The sequence below is a fragment of the Colletotrichum chrysophilum genome (genome assembly GCF_026319265.1).
Source record: "Colletotrichum chrysophilum strain AFK26 chromosome Unknown scaffold_207, whole genome shotgun sequence".
Classification (NCBI taxonomy): domain Eukaryota; kingdom Fungi; phylum Ascomycota; class Sordariomycetes; order Glomerellales; family Glomerellaceae; genus Colletotrichum; species Colletotrichum chrysophilum.
In genome coordinates this window covers 45393-68925 of record NW_026517494.1, presented here as the reverse complement: position 1 = coordinate 68925, position 23533 = coordinate 45393, and the positions used below count along the sequence as shown (strand labels likewise).

Genomic DNA, 23533 nt, shown 5'->3' with positions numbered 1-23533 from the left:
CTAGGTACTTGTCTGGGAGCTGGCAGAATCGGAATGCACTAACATTTATTTTTTGGACCAATGAGAGAACCAAATTCTCATGCGTCCGAGAGGATCATGCGTCCGTATCAATTCGTCATGCGTCCCTATCAATTGCCTTTTATTATTAAAAAGCTATTAATATAATATTAGATTATAAGGGGATTTTAGTATTTTTATAATACTATTTTTATAAATATTTCTTTATATTATAGATATCTTATACTATAGAGAAAGTTATAGAATATTTATAGTAATAAGTATAAAAAACAACTAACGTATTAATAATTCAGTAATATTAATAAGCTATATATTTATTACTTTCTACTCTAATTTAATAATATAAAACTATAAAGTTGTTTTTTTAAAATACAAAAGTAGTAATATAAAAGGTTCTACTTCTTAATTAGTATAAAGTTAAAAGTATAGTTATATATTTTAAGAGAATATTAATAAGCTTTTTTTAGAAGTAAAAATGTTAATATATTAAGTAACTAAATAAGATATAATAAATAAGTAAATAAGTATATTAAGTGAATATTATTCATACAGTATTTCTATATAAAGTTATTTAAAATATAGCTTATATAGCTATTTATAATAAAGAAACACTTAGATTAGGATTTCTTAGCTTTATTTATTATTAATAATATAAATACTTTCTTTAGTTACTTAAGACTTATAGAGTTTAATATTTAGTTATTCTATAATAATATAAAAAATAAAAAGTAAAATTATTTAGTTTATTAGGGAACTATTACTACTATATTGTTATTTTTTAAAATAATAATAAAAAGGTTAAGATACTTACTATTTACTATAATATATTTAACTATCGTTATCTAAGTATATTAATCTAAACTAGAGATAAAGATTAAAAACTTACTAAAATATCGTAGTATTAAATTATCTTTTTATACCTTTTTAGTAATTTCTATTTGGTTTGTATTTTATTTAAGACTTATAAGAATTTTCTTAACTTTTAAAAGAACTATAATTTTAAAAAACTTCTTCATATTATTAATATTAATATCTTTTTAATACATATTAATCTTCTAAACCTTTATACTCTTTATAATAAAGTTATAATATAAATATCCTTGTATCTACTTTTTCTTAAAAAATTTAATATTACTCTTAATATAAATAATACATTTAATAAAGAGTTAAACATAATAATAGCTAAGAGTAAAGCTAAAAAAGCTTTATATAAATACTTATATTATAAAAACTAACTCTTATTTTATACTAAAGTATTACTAACTTTTTTTTATTTCTTATATTAATATAGCGTTAATAAAGTATTAATAAATAGCTATAAATAGTAATTTTTATTATTATAAATATATAAAATAGGCTTACTACTTTATATTACTATAATAATAGAAATAAGATTAAATAGGGTATATAAAGGTATTTATTATACCTTAATATTTTTAAAGGAATTCTTTTTAATTATTATAGTAGTAAAAAGTTATAAGAAGTAGAGTATATCTATATTGTGCGTATTAAAAAGTTACGTTTTAACGCGTCTCCGTTGTGGGGGGATTCCGTTACTTAGGGTGGGGTCTTAATTGTTCTTCTGCGTCTGAACGACATACGCTGTTGTTAGCGGGACCAGTAGAAGACAGAAGTTGAAGACGCTATACTGTATGTCCTTAATCAAACATCTCAGGAACAAACGTCGTTTCGTTGTCCATGGATTTCGGGGGTGTCATTTCAATTAATACGCAGTCTTCAAGACGATGTCGTTCCAGATGCGTGACGGGGGAAACCTTCAGCGGTGATCAGTGGGGCCTCGGTGCTTAATTTCCATATACAGATTCCCGTCAGGGACGGATGCTCACCAAGGGCGCTTTCTTATGTAAATGCCAGTTGCTAACAGTAATCATTGCCCGATTCCCAAGACCTCTTGCTCTTTGGAGGTTGTCAATATCGTGTACTGAGACGGAATTTCATCCAACTCACAGCTGTTCCCCAGCTCCACAAACCCACATAATCCAGAAATGGCTTTGAACAATGCACGGCCATCATGTGCTGTGGCTGAAGCCGCTGACTAAGATGAAAGCCAACGAATCTGTCCTATCTGCAAGGGGACCCTTTCCACCAACCTATCAATACGCGTAATGAGACACCACAACCGACCAACGAGTTGATTCGTGTTCCACGAAACAATCAACCATGTCACCGCCTATTCAACCGACGGCATCCCATGCCGCCAACGACGTCTCCGACGCGGCTCTGGGAGGCCCAATAGCCTTGAAAGATGGTCTCTTCGTCGACGGCTACGGTCGGACCCTGGCGCTGCACGGCCTCAACATATCTGGGGCCAGCAAGCTGCCCACCACGCCAAACGGTCTGTCTCACCTCACCGAGGGTTTCTTCCAGCACCGGACCGTCACGTTCATCGGCCGGCCGTTCCCCCTGGAGGACGCACCGCTGCATTTCCGCAGGCTGCAGGCCTGGGGCCTGCCGCTGATCCGGCTGCTTGTCACATGGGAATCTATCGGCCACGCCGGCCCGGACCCTCGGACGGACCTGGACCTAGAGTACATCGAGTACCTGCGCCAACTCGTCGAGATGATGCCCGCGTACGGCATCAAGTGCTTCATCTGTGCGCACCAGGACGTCTGGAGCAGATTCAGCGGCGGCAGCGGTGCACCCGGATGGACTTTTGAGGTGGCCGGCCTGGACGTTGAGGCCTTCACGGACACAGGGGCCGCATATGTCCACGGGCAAGATGAGCTGCGCCGTGTGACTGCGCCGGTGAATGAGAAGGAGCCGAGTGGCCCGTTCGTGTGGCCGTCAGGGTACCAGAAGCTGGCTGCCTCGACGATGGCGACGCTCTTCTGGGCGGGAGATGTGTTTGCGCCGAAGTTAGTATGCAGCCGACAGACCAAATCTGGCAAAGATGAGACGGTTTCGGTGAAGGATCTCTTGCAAGATGCGTTGATTGAAGCTTTTGGGCGGTTGGCGGATGAAGTGGCTGACCTGGAAGCCTGCATCGGCTTCGAACCGATGAACGAGCCACATCGTGGCTTGATCAACCTGCATGGCTTCGATGGCTGGAACTACGACACAGATCTTCACATCGGCCATTACCCATCCCTGACGCAGGCTCTCGCATTAGCTAGTGGCTACGCACAAGAGGTGGACTACTACGTCAAGTCATGGCCATTTCCCACACGGATCTCTCATCGGTCCGTCGTGGACCCGAAGGGCCGGTCAGCTTGGTTGACGTCGAAGGGGAAGAACCTAGGACTGGGCGAGTGCGTATGGCGTGCTCACGGAGCATGGGACTGGGACGCATCCAGCAAGAAGCCAAAGGTACTCCAGAAGAACTATTTCGAGGTCGATCACCGTCCTGGACGCGAGGGGACGCCAATTGAATGGTACCGCGACTTCTACGCCCCTTTTCTAAAGCGCTTCTCAGACCGTGTCTCACGGAAATCACCACGTCAATTTTGTGTTATCGAGCCAATACCGAACGAATTCATGCCTCCTTGGGCAGACGGCGATTCGGAAGAAGCCAAAAGTCCAAAGAAGCAGAACTACGCCACAAAGACAGTCATCGACACAAAACGACCAGATAACCTCGTCTTCGGGCCTCACTTCTACGATCTCAACGTCTTATTCAGCAAACACCACTCATGGATGAGCGTGAACGTGCAGGGCCTTTCCAGGGGCATGTTCATCCTCAAGGCGCTATACTTCGGGGCGCGGGCACTGAGGAAGAACTACCGCGCGCAGCTCGGCAACATCATCAAGTACGGCAAAGCCTCTCTCGGCGACCACGTGCCTGCCCTCATCGGCGAGGTCGGCATCCCCTACGACATCAACGGCGGCGAGGCCTTCGCCACGGGCAACTACGACAAGCAGCGCGAGCTGATGCACGCCCTCATCGCCGCGATGGAGGACAACATGGTCGGCTTCACGCTGTGGAACTACAACCCGGACAACCGCGTCGAGTACGGCGACGGCTGGAACAAGGAGGACTTCTCCGTCGTCAACGGCGACGACGAGGAGGTGCCCGGGCGCATCATGCAGGACTACGCGAACGCGCCGCACGCTAGAGACGAGCTGTACCGCGGCGGCCGCGTGCTCGACGTTGTGATCCGGCCGTACGCTGTTAAGATCGCCGGCCGGCCGCTGCGATCGGACTGGGACCCGCGCACGCTGAAGTACGAGTTCGAGTGGACGAGCCAGGACCGCGTTGGTGAGGAGCAGGACGACAAGCTGCGCACGACGGAGGTGTTTATACCGCGGTACCACTACGAGGGCGGGATCAAGGCTAAGGTTAGCGACGGGGACTGGTCGTATGACGCGGAGCTGCAGACGCTGTATGTGCGCCACAAGGCCGAGGTCTACCGCCACCGTCTGGTCGTCGAGATTCCCAACGTTGGGCGGCGGCTGCTGGAGAGGGTGGAGAGGCGTCGTCGAGCGGTCCCGCCGAGCTTCCCGCTCAGCTTGCTGTCAGCAAGCGGCGAGTTGGCGTTGGAGGAGCTGGATCCGGGGCTGGTTTTGGTCATGCTGCTGTTGCCGGCTATTGCCATTGCGTTGGCCGTCTTCGCTCAAAGACTGGGCTAGAATATGAATAAAGATTCGGTGTTGCGCGTTGTGGGCGCTGGTCATGTGTACTTATTCAAATGAGACTGTATGTTGAGTCAAGAACAAGGTTGGATTATCGTCGAATAGCGCTAAGGGCCGCGGACTCCGCGGCATATCAAGCGAAGTGCAGACAAGCTTTTCACGCACGGACTAGTCGACTGAACCGAGTGTGATGGAGCATTAATTCAGACGATTTTTTGATGGACGTCCGATGGGATGACCAGGGACGTGCCTTCATGAAGTTCCACGCCAGTCTTTAGCTCCGCGAGTCTACGTGACACGAGTCTCAGCAGTGCGTATGAACAGGAACTCTTTGTTTGTTCTTGTGGTCCGAGCATCTGCGTCCAATCTGGCACGCATTTGAGGTCGAAAGACAGCTGAAAATAGATGTCATAAGCGTCTTCTCGGTATTGAGGCTGTAGAACGAGGTTTGCAAGTTTGAACGACCCCAGCTCCGTCGACATCCATAATGTCTATCGGATCAACGGCAAGACACAGATTCATCTGACCAGACCACTTTCGGGGCCGTCACAGCCGGCCACAAAACCCACTTAGTGTCCGAAAATCTGGCGTTCTTCGTTAATGAGGACCGCAACTCATCAAACTACATCATTTCGGGGTCCACTATGTTCGGCATCACGAGTCGTGCTAAGCGTTGTTACGAACACTCGGGTAGGGCCAGTCTACGGATAGGCCTGTACTCACACATGACGATTTCTCCGACAAATCAAAAGCTGCCTTGGCATGGAAGATGGCGAGGATATCCTTCTCGTATCAAGCCACCATTGCGCGCATTGGCCCAACCCACCGGCTGTCGGAATTAAGAACAACTACCACGATCCGGGCGCCTTGCAGAATGATCATACAACATTATTCAATTTAACAACTGCTAACGATATTCCAGAAACGGTCTACGTTCGAACTTTTGAGTTTCTTCCAAAGCCGTGTTCCCGTCAACTCGTAAACACAAGCCAGCACAATTCGCCAACTATTTAGCAGCCCAATGCAACCCGCTTCTCTGGCCAGTATCTCGGCAGCATCTTGCCCTTTTGCCATTCCTTAACATTTCCAATTATCAGATTGAAGGACTCTTCATCGCCAAGATGCGCGTCGGATACCTTGCCCTTGCCGCGGCCGCTGCTGTCGTGTAAGTAAAGCCACAGGAAACGCCACCAATAACGCGTCGACTACTGACAAGCACAGCGCCCACCCAGACCACACCAGACACAACTGTTGCGTGCAATACGACGAGGGCGGACCGTGGTTCTACGACCAAGACCTCACCGTCAACACCTGCAAAGCCTACTTTGGCAACCGAGTGCGTTCCAATCTGCCGTCCCGATATCCCCTCTATTCTTGCTGACATGACATCAGGGAACTGTTGACAGCGGCACAGTACGCCATTGACCCAATGTACTGAAATCATGTTAGGCCATACTAACCATTTGCGCAGTGCCTGCAGAAGCCTGGAATCAGCATCGACGGAAGCGAGTTCGACTCGTATTGCCAGATTGAGGCGTATGATCACATGGGCTACACCGTGGCTTTTGTTGGTGCGGGATACAGGGGTAGCTGCTGAGCTCCATGGTGGAGGGCTGCATGGGTCTTTCCGGCAACGCGGGAACGCTTCCCGTGGGAACGGAGGTTGCTTGCTCGAGCCTCCCCTGTCTTGTGGTTGTTCTCGTCAGCTCCCAGTGGCCACTGGGAGTCTTGAGGGTGATAAGTTTCCCCAAGCGTCTTCAGCCGGAGGAACAATGATAATCGAAGATTTCTGTAATATATAATTCTTGTCTTATAACAAGACTGAAAGACTTTCACTCCCTCTCCGTTAACCCCAGCGGGTTGCAATGTTGCACCCATTCTCAGCTCGCTTGAAGTAGAAAAGGGGCACACCCCATCCAAACGCGACAACTCTACAAACGAAGTGGCAGTATGACGGATGCCAAGATCAATAGTCTCAAGAGAAAGTGACCATTCTTCTAGACGTCTTGTTTGGTCAATTAAACATGCTTGGAGGAGGCACAGCAACCACTTGGTAGCCACGTCCAATCGCGTGTCGAGGAGCTGTTTTGGGTCACAATGCTTTTGCCTATGTAAAGCAAGCGCGACAACAGAACAAGCCTCCAACACGAGTTGGCACGACTTGGCGGTTTCCTCTTATACTGCCTAAAGTCTTTTCGTGCCCCTTTTGTCGGCGCCAGTGGCCTCAGTTTTGCGGCACGGGAAACGGAACTAAACCAAAAGGTTGGTTATAAGGCTTTGGGCAACCAGTATGAAGAGTACACGGATCCAGGAATCTTCGTTCTTTCGTTTCTGCGAGAGGTTTCACCCCACGGTATCCTGGTTGTTGCACATGTTGTCATCATTCAAGTTCTCATAACTCATCCAGATTCTGTACTATCCCAGACATGAGATCCACCATGCTCTCTGGGTGGGTTTGCTTCCATCTCCTCATCGCCACCATTCACGCAAGAGATGTCAAGTTCACTGAAGCCTCCAACGCGGAGCGCATCATCGCCATCAACTCAACCCGCGCACCTTACCACATCCCGCCCGCGACCTGGGGCCGTCTCATGTCCCCGCCCAACGCAACCGGCCACTTCCCCTTCCAGGGCCCCAACCTCTCCGCTCCGTACCCCGGCAACGCCAGCACGCAAACCACACCGCTCACCTGGGCCATATCCCTCGACATCAAAGCCGGCATCTCCCTAGCCCACAGCGCGTCTCCCCACCTATTCAACACATCAACCTACGTCTCAGGCGGCGTCCTCTCCCTCACGGCCCCGAAAGCCCTCATCGCGCCGGTGCTCCACAACGGCACCGCGTACCGCCACCACCGCACCTGGAAAGTCTGCGCCTTCAGCATCGCGCCGCCAATCACCTGGACCCCCGCCACGCAGCGCGAAATGCACGACGCCGGCGACTGCCAGGCCGTCTGGTCGCACGCCTGCGTCGCCTGGCTCACATCCGCGATCCAGTCCGAGTTCATGGACAGATTCGTCAAGCCCGCGTTCGCGAACGACGCCGCGTGCCCTTTGATCACCATGCTCGACGGCCCGTGTGCGATGAGCAGCTGGGTGCAGGGCTACGAGATCGCCCTGGACCGGGAGACGCACGCCATGTTCGCGCCGTGGGAGGACGGACAGGCGGTGCCGGACGAGATGATCCCGTACGTGAACGGCTCGGCTGTGTTCCAGTGGGCGTCGGACTGGGGCGAGAAGGGGAATTTGACGGCGTACCATCAGGATACGGGGTTTTTCTGGCCGATGTTTGTGGCGTTTGGGTTCAACGAGACGTGGATGGCACGGGAGGCGAATGCGTCGAATGCGAGTTTGCCGCAGCCGCCGCTGGTGTCGTTTGTGTGCGCGCGGGCGCAGACGGCGGCGGTGGGGAGCGAGATTCCGGAGAGCGGCGGGGTGGGTGGTGTGAGGGCGTCGTGGGGTGTGATGGGTCTGCTTGCGACGTTTCCTGTGTGGCTTTTATGAGGTGTTTCCATTCATGACCTGTACGACAGATATCTGAGCAGTGAAGAGTTAATTCGAATACGAGGTTTCGATACATTGACCAGGGCTTGCATTAGCATAGATCGTGGTGTATTCTTCTCTGACTGAAATGCTAAGCCTCCCATGATTTGACGTATTCTATCCTCTCCAATTTCTCCTGGTAAAGATCGTCCTCCTGGGGACTGTCACCGAAGCTCGTCCCTTCGCCAAGAATCGTCTCATCGACGCTCCTGATTTCCATCAGCCGCGGCAGCCTCTTCGCCTTGTTCTCCAACAGCTCCTCCACGTGGCTATCCACCGCAAAGTTCTCCCCCTTTCGGTATCCGTACAGGCACAAGTACTCCAGTCTGGGCGGCAGCGCATCGACAAGCCGGAAGGGCGGCTCCTCTTTCAGCTTGTACGGGGGTTCCCATCCGTCGTTGGGCCCCATGAGCGCCTGGACGTTGATGCTCAGATGTGTGAGGGCTGCGAAGTCGTGGAAGGAGCCGATGGTGTAGCCGTACTTCCTGGTATCTGGGATCCTGTGTGGGAGGAGCGGGCCGGTTGCGTCGGCCTCGGCAAGGACGAAGTACTCGTCCTTCTCAACCGTGGCCTCTGTGACCCCAACGACTTCCTCGCCCTCTTCGTCCAGGCTGTAGTCTTCCATCCCAGCTTCCTCCTCCGACTCACGCGCATGAATGCCATTCTCAAGGTCGAGGTCTAGCACGCGAAGGGTCTCCTTTTGCGTGAGCAGGCTCTTGCCGATCGTCTTCAGCTGGACGATCGGGCTCCCTCCGTCCATGGACCACAGTCCGCCCATCGAGACGACAGCTTCCTCCAGACCCTTGGGCGCTCTGAGGAGCATCCCCAAGACGCCGCCGGACATGTCTGTGCACCTCGCCTGGATGCGCTTGAACGACGGGGAGGACGTCCCGGCGGGGAACAGGAGCTTCTCCATCTGGTACTCCCCGGTGCCATCGAGAATGAGGTTTCTGAAGCTGGGCAGGCGGTGGAAGTAGTGCAGATAGTCGAGGATTTCCAGGGTATAGTAGTGGCGCTCGTCGTCCTTCCACGATAGATCTACGACCTCGACGGTCTCGAGCTGCGGGAAGGCGCGGTAGTCGGCGGGGATGAGGGCATAGTTTGACTTTTTGAGGTACTCTTTGAGGAGGGGGGTCCATTCCAGGTTGCCGACCAGTATATGGGTGACGTTCCTGGTGTAGGAGAGCAGCAGCACCACGGCGACTTCGGCGTAGAGCTTGTTATGCTCATCGAAGCCGCTTGATGATTCGGGATTCTGGGCGAGAAGGTGGGCCTTTTTCCAGGCTAGGGCTGTTAGCATGGCTTGCGTTGACGTCTCGCCCATGCCGAGGTCTCGGACGCGGCTTTCGAGAAGGGCGTGGGCTGCTTCATCGACGGGTTTGGCGGGCTCGGTGAGCGGGGTGTTGGGGTCGCCGAAGAAGCAGCTGGCGCCGCTCGGCCAGCCGGCAGGGTCGATGGCCAGCTCCGTGACGGATGAAGCGGAGTCTGGGGAGAGAGCGTATGATGAGAGAAGGGGGTAGATTGCCTCGATGTCATCCCGATCCTGGACGATGCGGATGCGGGAGCGTGGGGATGGTGATGACCAAGAAGCGATGGAGGAGGTCATTGTGGGGAAAGACTGGAATGAGTTCTGGAGATTGAAGATGATTTGAGAAGGGGCTTGTCGGGCAGCGGCAGTTGAGGTGGCGATGAGAAGGAGGGAAAGGGAGGCAGGTGAGAACAGGCCTTTTCTGCCTTTATCAATTAACATGACGATGTGGGCAGGATTGGCTTCAATCAGGCAGACTGCCAGGCAGAAGCGGCAGCAGAGTCGAGTTGGGAACGGGCAGGTTAAGGTAGTTATCGTGGAGTTGGCATGGAGGTGATGTCAGTAAAAACGGTGCAACTAGGCACCAGCCCCTATTCTGTCGTTAGTCATCCGATGTTCTCAGGATCTGATTGACACGATGCCCGAGTTGGGATGGTTTAGATCCTTTCTTATTCCGCGTGGTGCGCGTTGCATCGCTGCACTGTGTTGGTCCGGGGCGGGGGAGAGGTCCACTGAAGCTTCAGGGCCCTGCAGGAGGCTCAAGCGCCAGTTCCACCCGTCTCTTGCCTAAACTGGCAGCAACGTGGGGCACGGGCCATTCATGTCCACTTCATCCCCGTGGATATCGAAGGTTTTGCGGCGGACTGAGAACTGATACATGGATAAATTGAGCATTCCAATGACGGAGGATGGGGTGTTGGGGAAAATGAACCTTGAAGGGATCACATGGGAGAACCCAGTCATGATCAGCGAGGACCACGACGACGCTGTGAAATGCTGACCCGAGGAGACAGCAGCCACCCTACTGCGAATGCTCCCACGCCCAACACCACTGTATCTCGGCCAACAGGGCCATCTGCCACGCCAACGTCGCCGGGTAAGTTGGGAACGTTCCAAGTCATGGGAGGGGTCACTGACATGTGTTCTCAGCGTCTCTAACAACGCGATTTCCGAGGGTCGACACGAAGTGCCATCATCGATTGCCGCCAGCATGTGTTCAGGGGCTTCTCGTACGCGAGCAACATGCGGCCGGTGCATTGTTGGGCCTCCTAGAAGCCATACACAGCTTAACAAGCCAAGCTGTCAGTGCTCAACATCCGAATTCGCTCCGAACTGCAGCTGATATGTTATCAGGGAACTCTTTGACGATGGTTCATCTTGCTGTCTATCGAGATCGGCTTGTCTGTTCTCTTGAAGCCGGTATCCCTCTTGATGAGATGTGTGTAGAAGCGAGGATGTTGTTGGAAGTCGGGATCGTGTGGATGGCCAGTAAGTCGACCCGAAGGCTGATTATCGTTCTGGAGTCACGGCTCATCTCTCCCACTTTGCAGGCTATGGCCATCTCCATGTTTTGAACGTCGGCAAGGTCAAGTTGAGCCATCTTGGAAGAGATTGACAGGGATGTTGTTGTGGAGGGGTCAACGTAGTGTCAGAATCCCTGGTAAGTTCGGTCTCCACGCCCTTTGTGATACTTCTTGTGCTAACATGAATGATGAGCAGCCAGCTTGGCTAGTTTTATAGCCATGCTGATCCTTGCCTTCAAGGTTCTCTGCGACCTTGAAAGATGAGGCCAAATGGTCAGTGATCTGTGTCCGTCTCTCTCTGACGTTAGACTGACACGTTCCAAGCAGGCAGCATCATTTGTTCTCGTTCCGTGACATTTGTACACCTGAGGTTCTCGTGTTTCAATCGGATCACGTCCTGAATGCAAGCCTACGGCGTCCTGTACTGCAAGTTCAGCGGCAACCCGCTGTGGTCGTTGGGTGCTGAAATTGGTAGTGTAAAGAACTAAGATGAGTCTGATCAAGTCTGATGCTCATTGAAATCAGAAAACATGGTGCTCGAGCCTGCATGTAGGACATTCACCTTCACAGCTAGATGTAGTATCTTGAGTCGTCCCGGTGCTCCCTTGCTGACAGCACAAGATTATCCTTGACAATCGTTTTCCAGTCAGGGAGGGGCGATACAGTTTTCCAAATCGCTGGGGAATGGCTGGACCATTCTTGAATCCATTTACCATCGCCCCAGTGCTTGTGATCGTCGACGATGACCTGGAAATCCAACGGTGTTCCTACCTCGAAATCGCACCGAATGATCGAGCTACCTTCGCCAATTTCTCTGACCACTCGTGGGAGCTCTTCGAAAAAGTATCCTGCAAAGTCGTAGAAGTTCTGCGGTCCCCTTGTTGGACCCGCATGGAAGACATGGTCTCTTTCCCTTACCGAGTTGACCGCAAGCTTGCCTCTCAGGCCAAACCACGAAAGGTCCAAAGTTCCATTTCTTGCGCTTTCAATCCAAGCCTGTTGCCATGCTATATCGCGGTGCAAGACGGACTGGAATATCTGGCTGCACAACTCCGGTGCCCCACCGCTTTCTAACAGCAGTGAAAACGAGGCCGGGGGCATGCCAGCTTCAACGAGCGCCGCCGCCTCCACAATCCAGGGCCCCAAGGCCGCAGTTATCTGGTCGGAGTACGGACGCCCTCTTCGTATTGGCCCGTCTGTTGAGCGCACTGCCATTCAAGGTATGCATCGTACGTGATGCCCGTGAGGAATACGTTCGTCCACAGCTTGACGCGGCGTTCCACGCGGAGCAACGGATTGTCCTGGCAGAACGGAATGAGTCCTCTAGCATGAGACTCTGGGTTTGAGACGCATTTGGCATCTTCGAGGAGTATGATTTTGCGGAGGTGAGGGCGGAGGGTACAAGGGACGGATTTCAGGAAGTAAATGGCGGCAGCGGCGGCGGAGAACCGGTATTTGACAGGGTCGGATCGGCTGAGTCAAAAGAGACGGTTGTCTCATCCTTTGTGAGAGATATCAACTCATTCATCTCGTGTGTGGATGGAATATCCCACGCTTCCGAGCGGGCGTTCACAATTTCGAAATGAGTCCAAGGCCCATCCGCGCGGTAGGCTCCCGTCATCTTCGCCCCCACGAAGTCACGTATCGCACGTGAGGCTTCGGGTTCTTCTGCCGCTAGGCGCAGCGCATCTTTGACAAACTCCCGATAGGTTGAGGGGACCTCGCCGTACGGCCCGTTGCGCCTGTAGGTCCGGTAGCTCCGTTCATGTCCAAGGCGCGCTGGGGGCTCTTCGGACTTGAGACGGTCCAGCACGGGCGCGAGGTAAGGGTAGCCCCCCTTGAGCTGCAAGATTGAACTTTCCGAGAGATGGTAGCCAACGCATTTGAGCATGGCATCCCGGAGGGGCTCCAGGCCGTCGTTCATCAACTGCTGGAAAGCTTTGGCGAGGGTGCTGAGGTCTGGCGAATAGAGAGTTGTGAAGGAGATGGCGTTGAGGCGCATCGCGAGGCCTCCGCGGTCCGTCTCCTCTGCGATAGTCTTGCAGGTATAGATCAAGGCTATGTCGATGGGCTGTCCGTCAATCCTCTTGAGCCGACCGGCGACGAAAGCGTCGGTGTCGCATAGGTACCCGCCATCGACGGTGATGTAGTATCCGTAAATAATCTCGCGCAGCTCCCGCGGCAGACGAAATAAATGAGACATAATGATGAAAGACGTGATGCGGCGATTATTGATGTGTGGAGTGATGGAGGCCTGAGAAAGAGACGGGGGGCTGCCTTGCTCTTAAAAGAGAACTGAGGCCTTTTGAGTTTCTCTCGGAGAATACTGCCTGCGAGACGCTAACAGAAATTCATGGAATTGTGTCCGATGTGCAACTGGCATCAGGTATTTGCTGATAGGCGGGCCAGTGGCGCTTGTGGCACAGAGCTTGAGCAATCAAGGTCTAGGCTCCGATAGAGGTGCCCATGCAACATAATAACGACCTAATTGCCTTCTGTTCAGGAAGAGAAATTTTCCCAGCCAATCAACTAAAGAAACCGCCTATTTTTCCTGTGCTAGAGCGACTACTTTTCCTGTGGCTATACTCTAATTACTCCACTACTGTCGATATCGTCGTCGTCGTCGTTGTTGTCGTTGTCGTCGTTGTCGTCCTCGTCGTCCTCGTCGTCCTCGTCCTTGTCCTCCTCGCCGCTATCGCTACTATCGCTTTCGATAGTAATGGTCAAGTGTACAGGAAATATAGCCGCGCAGACACAGGAAAATTAGGCGATCTCTAACTAAAACCCCATGTTCAATGTTGTCTGAAATAATCGGAATATTCGCTGCTCAAGTTCAGTTGCATCCCCTAGAAAAGTATCATTGAAAGAAACAGTAATACACTCATTAGAAATCCATCCTTAAGAATTTGAAAACATCAAACTTTAAAATAACCCCGCCAAAGGCTTCTGAGAAGTCCATCAGGGTCGTAAGCTGACGCAACGCTTCTTAACCGCTCGTGATTCACCTGTCCGTACCCAGCGTACACATCTTGGTTCTTCTCAGCGTAATTCATGTACGTGTAACCTGCAAACAAGCCCCTCTCCTCCGCAAGAGCCTGAATCTGGGCGATGAGGTCTGCGGCACTCTGTCTCACAAGACAGTCAAGATGCGCTGTCTCCCAGTGTGTCGTCACCTGGATGTGCACCAGTGGGCCCTTTTCCGGTGTAAGCCCCAAGGCGTTCCCACCATTCTTTTGCATCGCATCGAGAATGTTTGCCGTGATGGGCTGATACACAAAGAACGGCTCCACGGTCTCGTTAGTCTCTTTCGCCGTCTCGATGAGAAGATTGGCGTGTTCTTTATAGAACGGGATGATGTCCTGGAGAAGTTGTGCCGCCCCCTCTCCCAAGTAGACGGAGGTCCCGGCCCAGACTTTGCGCCCCCCGTAGGGCTCAGAGATTGCCTTGGAATGAGTAGTAATGTTTGCTACAGTGGTCGTATTCAGAAACGAGCCAGCGACGGATGCGCTCTTGACGAAAACTTCGGGCGTATCTTCCACAGTGGTGGGGGGCGTGGCGTGATAGAGGTAGTTCGCAATGATAAATCCGCCGAGTGCTGCAAGATTTGTCATGATGAAGAACGTATGCCCGTCATGATCGGCCGGCAGGCCGTTGACTGACAGGTCCACAAACGCAGGCACAAGCTCGGTGCTGGAGGAAAGGGGGTACAGCGCGGTGTACAGCCAAACATCGCCCTGTTCGAAAGCCACGAGGTCGAAGCGTGTGACTATGCCAAAGTTTGAACCGCCGCCCCCGCGGAGAGCCCAAAAGAGGTCTTGGTTGGATTGTGGGGAAGCATTGACGACTTCGCCGGACGCCAGGACGACTTCAAAGTTGCGGACATTGTCGCAGGCCCATCCGTAGCGTCCCGAGAAATACGATATGCCGCCGCCTAGAATGAGCCCGCTCACGCCGACGTCGCTGACTCGTCCACCAACAACGGCCAGGCCCAGCGGGTCGAGCGTTTCTGAGATATTCGCCCATCGATTGCCAGGTCCGACCGAGACAGTTTGGCGATCATCGGAGAGGACGATCTGATTGAGGCGTACCAAATCAACGGTCACTCCGTGCGCAATATTGGACCCTCCGTCAAAGGCTGTGTGGCCACCGCTCTTGACCGTGAAAGGGATCGACGACGAAGTCAAAATCTTCATCGTGGTTGCGACATCTTCGGTGTCTTCGGGCGTCACGAAGCAGGCGGGGTGGATCTCTGCCTGGCGGCCTGAGTAGTAAATGTTTGACAACGCGTATTGCGTGGAGTTCGGGAAAGAAACTCTTCCTGGCAGCTGGGAAGCCAGCAAGTTGCACTGCTAATCCATCAGAAAAGGCGAGTAGCTGCACCTTGTGCTTTACTTACCCCTTCAAGAATCTCTGGTACCCAATCAGTAGCAAAAGCTCCAAGTTGTATGGTGAACACCGCGGACCAGGCGATCAGTGAGTACTGCATGGTAGCTGGATCCAGCGGCAGCTGGTGTTTTAACGACGATTCTCGTGACTGGCCGCAACCATGGCAGCCTCTTCGGGACCGTTAAGGGAGCACTCGCCATCGTTTTATAATTTTTAGGTGCCCACGCGATGATGGCCATGGTATGTAAGGGGTTTCTTAGCCGCCAAGATGCACGTGGCCAGGCTTGCCTCTCAGTTTCTGCTGGCAAACGGGACTCATTCGCGAGCTCGGACTGGTTCCCCGCCATAAAGGCTATCCGGCATTTGATGAACGGCGATAAACGGTCTAGGGCTGACTTCGATGATGCTGGCAGCGGGTCCGGGGTAGCATTCGCGTGGCGCGGGCTAGCCGCTCCCGAGATACGACGCCGCAGGGACTAGCACCCTATTCCGAGGCTCCGGGCAAGACAAACGGTCACCAGAATGGCGGCGTCTTTGACTATTTCCCGGAAAAGCTCGCTTCCGAGCGCAATATTAGTTAACATGTACCAAAACGTGGCATGTGGACGTCACGAACACCAGCATCAAGTGGTCTGATCGACCCTACGGATCTAATCACTAAAGTCCCCATCGTGAGTTGCACTACTGTGCTGAGCTTTTCATCGTTTTTGCGACGAGACAAGCGCAAGCATTACAGTGCCTGGAGCACCTTTCATTTCGATTAGTGACAATGTCAGCTATCGTTACACGACAGATTACCAAGTCTCATTCATGGCCCTTCTTCCCCAAATTCCGCAGCCGCTCACCCCAAAACCAGAGCACCAGCGGCGCAGGTAGCCCCAACACCATGAAGATGAATGCTAGCAAGCTGTTCCCCCACCCATACCCCAGAGCCTTGAAGAGTTGCGGGGCAAAAATGGGAAACACAAATCCCAAGACATTGGATAGCATACGAGCGGCAGCGTTGGCAGACGCAGCGTGTTTGAACTCGTCAATCAGGTACGCTCCGATGCCCGAGCCTGTGATGAACGTTCCACAGGTAAATATGGCTGCGCCAACGTCCACGAACGCCCAATGCATACCTCGCTCTGCCGCCCACCCGTACCAGAACAGGCCGGCTGGCAACAAAACTACTCCAATAGCCATGTACGGAGCTCTGAACTCCGGGGTTGCTACACCATTGGCTTTGGTACCGAGGTAACGAAAGATTCGATCCATCAGCGGGCCTCCTACCTGAGACGAGATGGTGATCCCGACGGCGAAGGCGATGTAATTCAGCGTGCTCTGTGTTTCTGACTGCCCGTACCGCTCGATCCAAAGAGTGGCGAAGCTAGAAAGGACGAGAACGTACAGCCCGAAGCTGATTGCCCAGATCCAGGAGATGACAAGGATGACAGGTCGCCGAACAAACAACTTGAGGGGTCGCAGCATATTTGTCGACAGGCGGGCATGAAGATCTCGGTACGCTGCTCCTCCGCGCATCGCCTCCGTGGGGGAAATTATCTCACCTCGAATACGCCGTTTCTTCTGCAGCAAGACTGGTGTATATGTTTCCTGGACGCAAAAGAGCCCCAAAATGGTATTACCTGCTGAGAACATGCTCAAAATCCAGAAGAGCCAGGGCCATTGGACATGGTTCGCAATGAGACCTCCAACAATTGGGCCCAGAGCTGGGCCAAAGTATGGGATAAGGGACGCAATTGCTTGCGACTTGCCCCGGTCCTCAGCCCGATACATGTCGGCCATAATGGGTGCCGTCAACTGGCCGACGATTTCTTAGCGTTGCTGGACATGTCACGAAAGGCAATGAATGAGAGACTCACTACTACTCCAGCGCTCGCCCCGCAGCCTGCAAGAAACCTGCCGGCTATCATGATGCCTTTGTTTTTCCCAACGGGACACAACGCGTTCCAGAGTTGATAGAAACAGCACGAAATGACCCAAACGGGCTTTCGGCCATACATCTCCGATAGAGCGGCGATTAGGAAGGGGGCAAAGGCCTGGCCTAAGACAAACAACGAGAACGTGATTTGTGTTGTCGCCGCGTCGATGCGCAGATCTCTTGATATCTGCGGCAATGCAGACGCCATGACGCTGGTAGACATAAGCGTGATCAGCTGCCCAGTTGAAATGACTATCGCGATGGTGACTTTGTGGCGTGTTGACCAGTTGTAGGGGTCATTTGGATCGTCAGGACTATCCCAAGTCGCCTAAAGTTGAATGGTTATAAATACGATATTGTTTGGATTCAGGTCTTCGCGAGAACGTACCCCGTGTTCATTGTATAAGCTCTGCAATCGGTCGCGAACGAGTCCAGTTGCGTCGGTCTCTTGTACTTGCTGCCTTTCTCGATCGTCATTGTTGATGATCAGGGCTGGAGCTGAAGGCGAGTCGGTGAAATCTTTTTCGGGCATGGTGTTCTTGTTGAGGTGACTCCGGTTCATCTCGCAGCTACGTCTTGACGACTTTTTAGCTATTGCTTAGCAGCTCTGACATCGGTGTCCGACACGAGTTCGATCGGCTCCGAGGCTGATGAACCATAAGCAGGCATCACTCATTGGGTGAGACTGCATGGTGGTGTGGCGTGCGCAATCCTCCCGGGACTTCTAACCTTTTCACCTTCTCGATGCAGCCAGGAGCCCACTTATCTTATCAATCTGATCAGTAGATCGACTGAGATGCACCGGAATAACGTGCAGCTCGGATCGGGCGGCATCCTTCCGACAATAGTGCAGCTTACTATGAGTCAAGGCCAGGATAATTTAGGAAGACGGGCTCTCTGCCAGCCGAGGGAAATTGGTCACCCAAACAAACGTCACCCCTCCCTGCTTTGGCGATTCCAAAATCAACATGCACTATTCATGGTTGAAGTCATGACTAAAATATTGTTCATTGAAGGCAACGTATCCTATATTCATTTTATATACAGGCACCAAAGTAGCTACTCTTGAGTTAATCTACGTGGATCTATATCGCCATACCTTGTCGTTCGGGAACATTGTCCAATGATGACTGAAACCCAAAGGCGTTCTGCGGATCATGTTGTTCGGACCAAGCATCCCCGCCGAGTATCAGTCACCACCCTTCTCTAATCAAAAATATCCTTCTGAGGCAGGCGGTAGAACCAGACAGTCTGGACCAACCCGCCGCCAAAGTCAGCCTTGAGCATATGCTTGCTGCAGTCGTCCGTGAACTCAAATGTGTTCACGAGCTCCAGCCCAACGTAGCTGGGAAGAGTGGCCGAGGTCACGTCGACCGTCAACACGCCCGAGGGGCCCTTCTTGCAGTTCTCGCCCTTGCCGTCTTTACCCTTGCCCTTGTCGCCGCGCTTGCCGCGCTTGTCGTCCCCGCCGTCGCAGGTCACGTTAGAGAAGCGGTAGTTGCCAAAGACGCCGAGACTGTGCTGCGCGACGAGGGCCCAGTCGTGCTCCGAGTCGGTGGGCTTTGCGGGGAGAGAAACGTCCTTGGGGCGCACGTCTGCCTGGGTGGTGTCGTTGGCGGTGATGACGAAGGAGATGTGGCCGGAGGGCGCGTAGACGGAGCCGCCGGAGGGGTAGATGCTGTGCCATTCGGGGATGAGCTCGCCGGTGTTGGTGTTACTGGGAGGTGGTAAGTATCTTGTATCGAGGGAGGGGGGGAAATAGCATGCAAGACGACGACTTCGTCTTGAGGGCTGACTTACGTCAACGTGGCGTTGAGGTAGCCCCAGCCGCCGACGATGCATTGCAAGGCTCTTTCGCACTTCATATTGACGGTCTCGACAGAAAGTGGTCGGAAGGGTCCCCGAAGGTTGAGCTGCGGTTTATTGATATATTGAGGATGTCGAAATCTGCTGCCTGATTGTAATGATACTCAGATTACAAGGTGGGAAATTGTAAGGTCTTATACCAAATGCTATCAGTCTGCATTCCTTGCATCTTTCCCCGTGTTCCTGTAAGATACCGACGTTGCCGTAGCGAGTTCATCCTTTCGGCGACGACTTTCAGCCCCGGTAAGGTAAGCTGCATGGCGAGAGCGTGAGCGTGGCTCCATTGACCACAACCGCCGCGCGCGCAGCGCAGAAGATCGTCCCGAGCCTGCATAGCTCCCGGTCGCGCTACGATGGGCGCGGATTGGGCTGCATTACACAACGAGAACTCTTTTGGAAGATTTTGCTGTGGTCGAACGAAATGTTCGGGAAGGAATGCCTAGTTCCGCCCGAGCTTGAGTCTAGGTACTAGCCCCGTCGTATGCTCATAGATTCCCACGGACTAGACCGCGTTAATTACCCCAGAAACGGTTGTAGGGGACGTTGGGTAGGGCTGACGCCTCGTCATCCTTTGGTGTTCAGACAGTCACAATGTAGCTTTGCGCTGGGCCGAATACTTGCATAAGCCACATCTGTGCAGCCGAGTAATTTCTTAGGAGCTCTTGCGTGGTGTGAAGACGAATGCTATAGCCAACAAATGAGCATTCCACACATTGTCTTTCGAGGCTTTCATGTCTATGGAGACGACTTGGTTGCAGCAGATGAGAAAGCAAAGGTCTCGGATGCAGATGACACGAATTGATACTCTCCAACATCCACTGGCGATAATTTTGATCCTAGAATTGTGTTGTGGGTTGAGGGAGTTGGCAAGAATGCACAGCCACCGAGGAATCGACAGTTCGGAGCGGCGGAAGGATGCCTTGCTAAGGGATATTCTTGGGTACTTGAGGATTGTTTAGTCCAATCATCCATATCCCACATCGCACGCTTTCCGGTGTTTTAGGGACTGATATACAATAATATCTATGCCAACCTCTCTCCATTGCTGATGATCATGATGGAGATGCGATACTTGCAATGGATCGAAGCAGTAACATCTCCATTTTACCTCCCAGAACCTGGAACCACCCGCTCCCAAAGTCCTCACCCTTCAACCCCGGCCCGGCTCCCTCATAAACACCCATCCTACACCCCGATACAACGCCATCGCAAAGTCAGAAAAGTTCAACGCATCAACGTACGCATTCCAGCCCAGAAACCCTCCCTGACTCTGCGCCTCCACCACCGACACATCCACCACAGCCGAGCCCTTCTTGCCGCCGTCTTCGTCTCCGTCATTCCCTGCCGCAGCCAGAACCCCGGAGCCATTGCGTGCGAAGTACGGGGTCCATGGGTACGCGTACAGATGCATGATTCCGATGCCGAACATCTCGAGGCAGAGGAGCAGGTTCGGCACACCGATCGCGAGGGACGGGTAGGATATCGCGGCCGTGGGGCCGAGGGGTTGGTCGTCGCGTCCGACGATTGCGTCGAGGACGAACTTTGTTTTTTCAGTCTTTGGTCAGGAAGAAATCGTCGAATGAGAGATGTATCTTGCTTACCCCTTGCATCAGTGATAGAAACACCACGATTTTGATGGCGAGAAACTTGAGCACGGGTCTATGCGGTTCCAGGAGCTCTTGAGACTGGTAGTAGAACTGCATAAGGCAGTGCATGGCCGTGATGAGGATGGCGACCGAGACGACAGTGTGCAGCTTTATCTTGTCAGTCCATCAGTCCACTTATAGGGGGGATATGAGACGCACCCAAAAGTCGGCATACTTCGTCCCGCCCTCCTCGGAGCAAAGCACGCCCATGCTCTCAGTAACATACGTCGCGATTGTGACCAGGAGCTTCATGAAGGGGTACTGGTAGATGCAAATCCACAACCTCTACCGCACAAATCAGTCTTCTCCCCCGAAATCCACCACAGGGCTCGACACCGCTTTGAGGCCACAACTCACATTAAACCGTATCCAACCCGCATTCGCCGCCGGCTGGTCATAATACGACCCCTTCAGCGCCGGCACGCACGCCGCAAACGGCCTTGTGAAGAACCACTTCTTGAGTCCATCCTTGTCCCAGGACGTCGCGAGCCGGTGGTGGTCGGTGTCGAGGTAGGCGCAGCAGAGGGCGTAGAAGGCGACGAGGGCGCAGGCCTCGTAGAGGAGGTAGATGCCGGCGAGGTAGACGTGGTGTTTGTAGAAGACGATGGAGAGAAAGGAGGAGAGGGTGTAGATTGGCACGAGGAGGCAGATGCGGATGATTCTGGTTTTGGTGGTTAGTCCAATTTCGGGGCCGGGCAAAGATGACGGTTGGAAGGGTGTTTTCACTGTTTTTGCTCGAGTGGTTTGGTGTAGTTCGTCGCGTGCCGGAAGATCTGGTAGAAGGACATGGAGCAAGACGTCATTGTGAGCATGCCGCCGGCGAGAATGAGGAAGCCCTGGAAGCTGACGGCGCCTACGATAGGCTTATCGGAGATGGGGAGGTTGAGGCCTGAGTCGGGACACATGATGGGCGGTTATCGAATTTCTGCTGGCGGAGGTATGTGATGTAGCTCTCTGTGAGAGAAGATGACTTCCAATTGTTGTTCTCCCAAGAACAAATGCAGGCTCCTTATATCGATGAGTGTGATAGATTAAGATACGTGCCCCAGACGACATACTCCGGCACTTACACCCCTTCCCACAAGGCGCGGCCCGTTTTGCCAAGGAGACACAGCCCCGGCGCCGCGGGGAGCCCCTGTCTCTGCCCGCGCGCTATGGATTTTCGGCGGAACATGTTCGGGATGGACGGATCTATGGTTCGTAGATCTGCCAGGCTGGGGACTGTCTCGCATCCGTTACGAGGTACGAGGGCGGCTGAAGGGGTAAAGCGAGGTGTCGAGCTTCGTGTCATGCAACTGAGGCACTTGGCGTTGACGGTGCTAAGCTGGATGAAAAGCCTTAAAATATGAGAGTGAATCGATTAAAAAAAAGAACTGATACGTAAAAGTTCGAAGATGAAGATGAAAGCATATTTTGCGAAAAAAGAAAAAAGTAATAGTCGAAAGTAGATCATTTCCAGAATGAGAGGTTAGTTGGCGATGATGGAGGACCTCGTCGGCCGACATGGTTGAGGTCAACTCGCCCCTAGCATTACGACAACCAACTGCGAACCTAGCTTACGAACTCTGCAACAAACGAGGTGTAGTCAGGGTTCAGCGAAGCTGTGCTGTCCAATCGGGAAACCTCGTATAGCTCGGTGAACCAACTGTCTACTGACGTTTCATATTGGTAGTATGCGCGTACCGCCCGACTATCGAAGCTGAGCGCGAGTCATGGTGGTTCCCTCGCCTTGTCATTTTGCGAATAGGGAGGTGTCATCCAATGTTTAGACTCTACTTGGCAAGCTGACATACGACACAGCCTCAGGGATAGACCCAAAGGACAGCTACGAAGCTTTTCGTGAGCTGATACTCTTATCACAGCCGTGGATATGTCCTTATCAGCAGTATCATCATGACGGGATCCCGGATTTGTACAGCGAGACTGATGGCTGGACATAATGGTGATACACGTTATGACAAGCATTGGAGTGGAAGTCAGGCACTGTCTCGTCTCGAACTTTTCCGTCGGCTGTGGCTGGGTGATGGCAGTCATGCGCGCCTATGAGACATATCAAGTCCAGCGCAATATCGTCTGCCATGCCCACGCCGTCTTGTAAATCTAGTCATGTAAGTGACCTCGAATGTTTGAGGCTTATGAAAGTAGCAGTATTGCTGTAGACAACATGTGTCACCTGAATGCAAACCTGTTTGAGAATAATACTCAACAGGACTGATAAGTCGACAGAGGACAAGTCCAGTGGTTGCTTGCGCTGCTTGAAGGGCCCGAATGCCTACTTACATTAGACAATCAAGCGGTGTCAAGGAATGGAACGGTGGTTAGAAAAGACCAAAACTTAAAATGCATTATGCTGCTCCAAGCCATTAATCGACTTCTCGATCAAAGATATCTGTTAGTATTTAACATGGCAATGTTGAAAGCTGATGGGTGGTGGATTGTCGATTGCTTTCGCCGGAGAAGGCTCAACAACATAGCGAGCCGCTTGCGCCGGGTACTTGTCATGGCGGTTAGAGTTGGGGAGCGGCGTTGTTTATGACGTCAGGCTGGTAAACTGAGCATTTGCATTCAATTGCATGCCGCGATAGCGTCGAGACGACGATCATGCGCGGGTTAAAGAGCGTTTCCCCATTCTGGCAGATAAACTCCATAGAGCTTATGCAGCACGCTGCGGCGTGGGTTCGGTGTGATGGCCGCATTCCCACGAATGTCAGAGGTAGACGCTGTCGGACAAG

At 52.0% G+C, this 23533-nt stretch overlaps 7 protein-coding genes across 7 annotated transcripts; 3 read left to right on the top strand and 4 right to left on the bottom strand.

Moving 5' to 3' along the window:
• Nucleotides 1-2199: 2199 nt before the first annotated feature.
• On the top strand, nucleotides 2200-4605 carry COL26b_013147 (uncharacterized protein; the record flags this gene model as incomplete). The annotated part of the gene is made up of 1 exon (XM_053185770.1): nucleotides 2200-4605. The coding sequence occupies one exon, from the start codon at nucleotides 2200-2202 to the stop codon at nucleotides 4603-4605; it is 2406 nt and encodes an 801-aa protein (XP_053030305.1).
• A 1124-nt stretch (nucleotides 4606-5729) lies between these two features.
• On the top strand, nucleotides 5730-6205 carry COL26b_013146 (uncharacterized protein; the record flags this gene model as incomplete). Its single annotated transcript, XM_053185769.1, has 3 exons — nucleotides 5730-5773; nucleotides 5830-5944; nucleotides 6080-6205. The coding sequence occupies 3 exons, from the start codon at nucleotides 5730-5732 to the stop codon at nucleotides 6203-6205; spliced, it is 285 nt and encodes a 94-aa protein (XP_053030304.1).
• An 841-nt stretch (nucleotides 6206-7046) lies between these two features.
• COL26b_013145 (uncharacterized protein) lies at nucleotides 7047-8111 on the top strand (the record flags this gene model as incomplete). The annotated part of the gene is made up of 1 exon (XM_053185768.1): nucleotides 7047-8111. The coding sequence occupies one exon, from the start codon at nucleotides 7047-7049 to the stop codon at nucleotides 8109-8111; it is 1065 nt and encodes a 354-aa protein (XP_053030303.1).
• A 130-nt stretch (nucleotides 8112-8241) lies between these two features.
• Nucleotides 8242-9756, bottom strand: COL26b_013144 (uncharacterized protein; the record flags this gene model as incomplete). Its single annotated transcript, XM_053185767.1, has 1 exon — nucleotides 8242-9756. The coding sequence occupies one exon, from the start codon at nucleotides 9754-9756 to the stop codon at nucleotides 8242-8244; it is 1515 nt and encodes a 504-aa protein (XP_053030302.1).
• A 2380-nt stretch (nucleotides 9757-12136) lies between these two features.
• Nucleotides 12137-13185, bottom strand: COL26b_013143 (uncharacterized protein; the record flags this gene model as incomplete). Its single annotated transcript, XM_053185766.1, has 2 exons — nucleotides 12137-12455; nucleotides 12536-13185. The coding sequence occupies 2 exons, from the start codon at nucleotides 13183-13185 to the stop codon at nucleotides 12137-12139; spliced, it is 969 nt and encodes a 322-aa protein (XP_053030301.1).
• A 377-nt stretch (nucleotides 13186-13562) lies between these two features.
• On the bottom strand, nucleotides 13563-15468 carry COL26b_013142 (uncharacterized protein; the record flags this gene model as incomplete). The annotated part of the gene is made up of 3 exons (XM_053185765.1): nucleotides 13563-13680; nucleotides 13998-15328; nucleotides 15379-15468. The coding sequence occupies 3 exons, from the start codon at nucleotides 15466-15468 to the stop codon at nucleotides 13563-13565; spliced, it is 1539 nt and encodes a 512-aa protein (XP_053030300.1).
• A 3027-nt stretch (nucleotides 15469-18495) lies between these two features.
• Nucleotides 18496-19154, bottom strand: COL26b_013141 (uncharacterized protein; the record flags this gene model as incomplete). Its single annotated transcript, XM_053185764.1, has 2 exons — nucleotides 18496-19006; nucleotides 19090-19154. The coding sequence occupies 2 exons, from the start codon at nucleotides 19152-19154 to the stop codon at nucleotides 18496-18498; spliced, it is 576 nt and encodes a 191-aa protein (XP_053030299.1).
• Between the last annotated feature and the right edge of the window lie 4379 nt (nucleotides 19155-23533).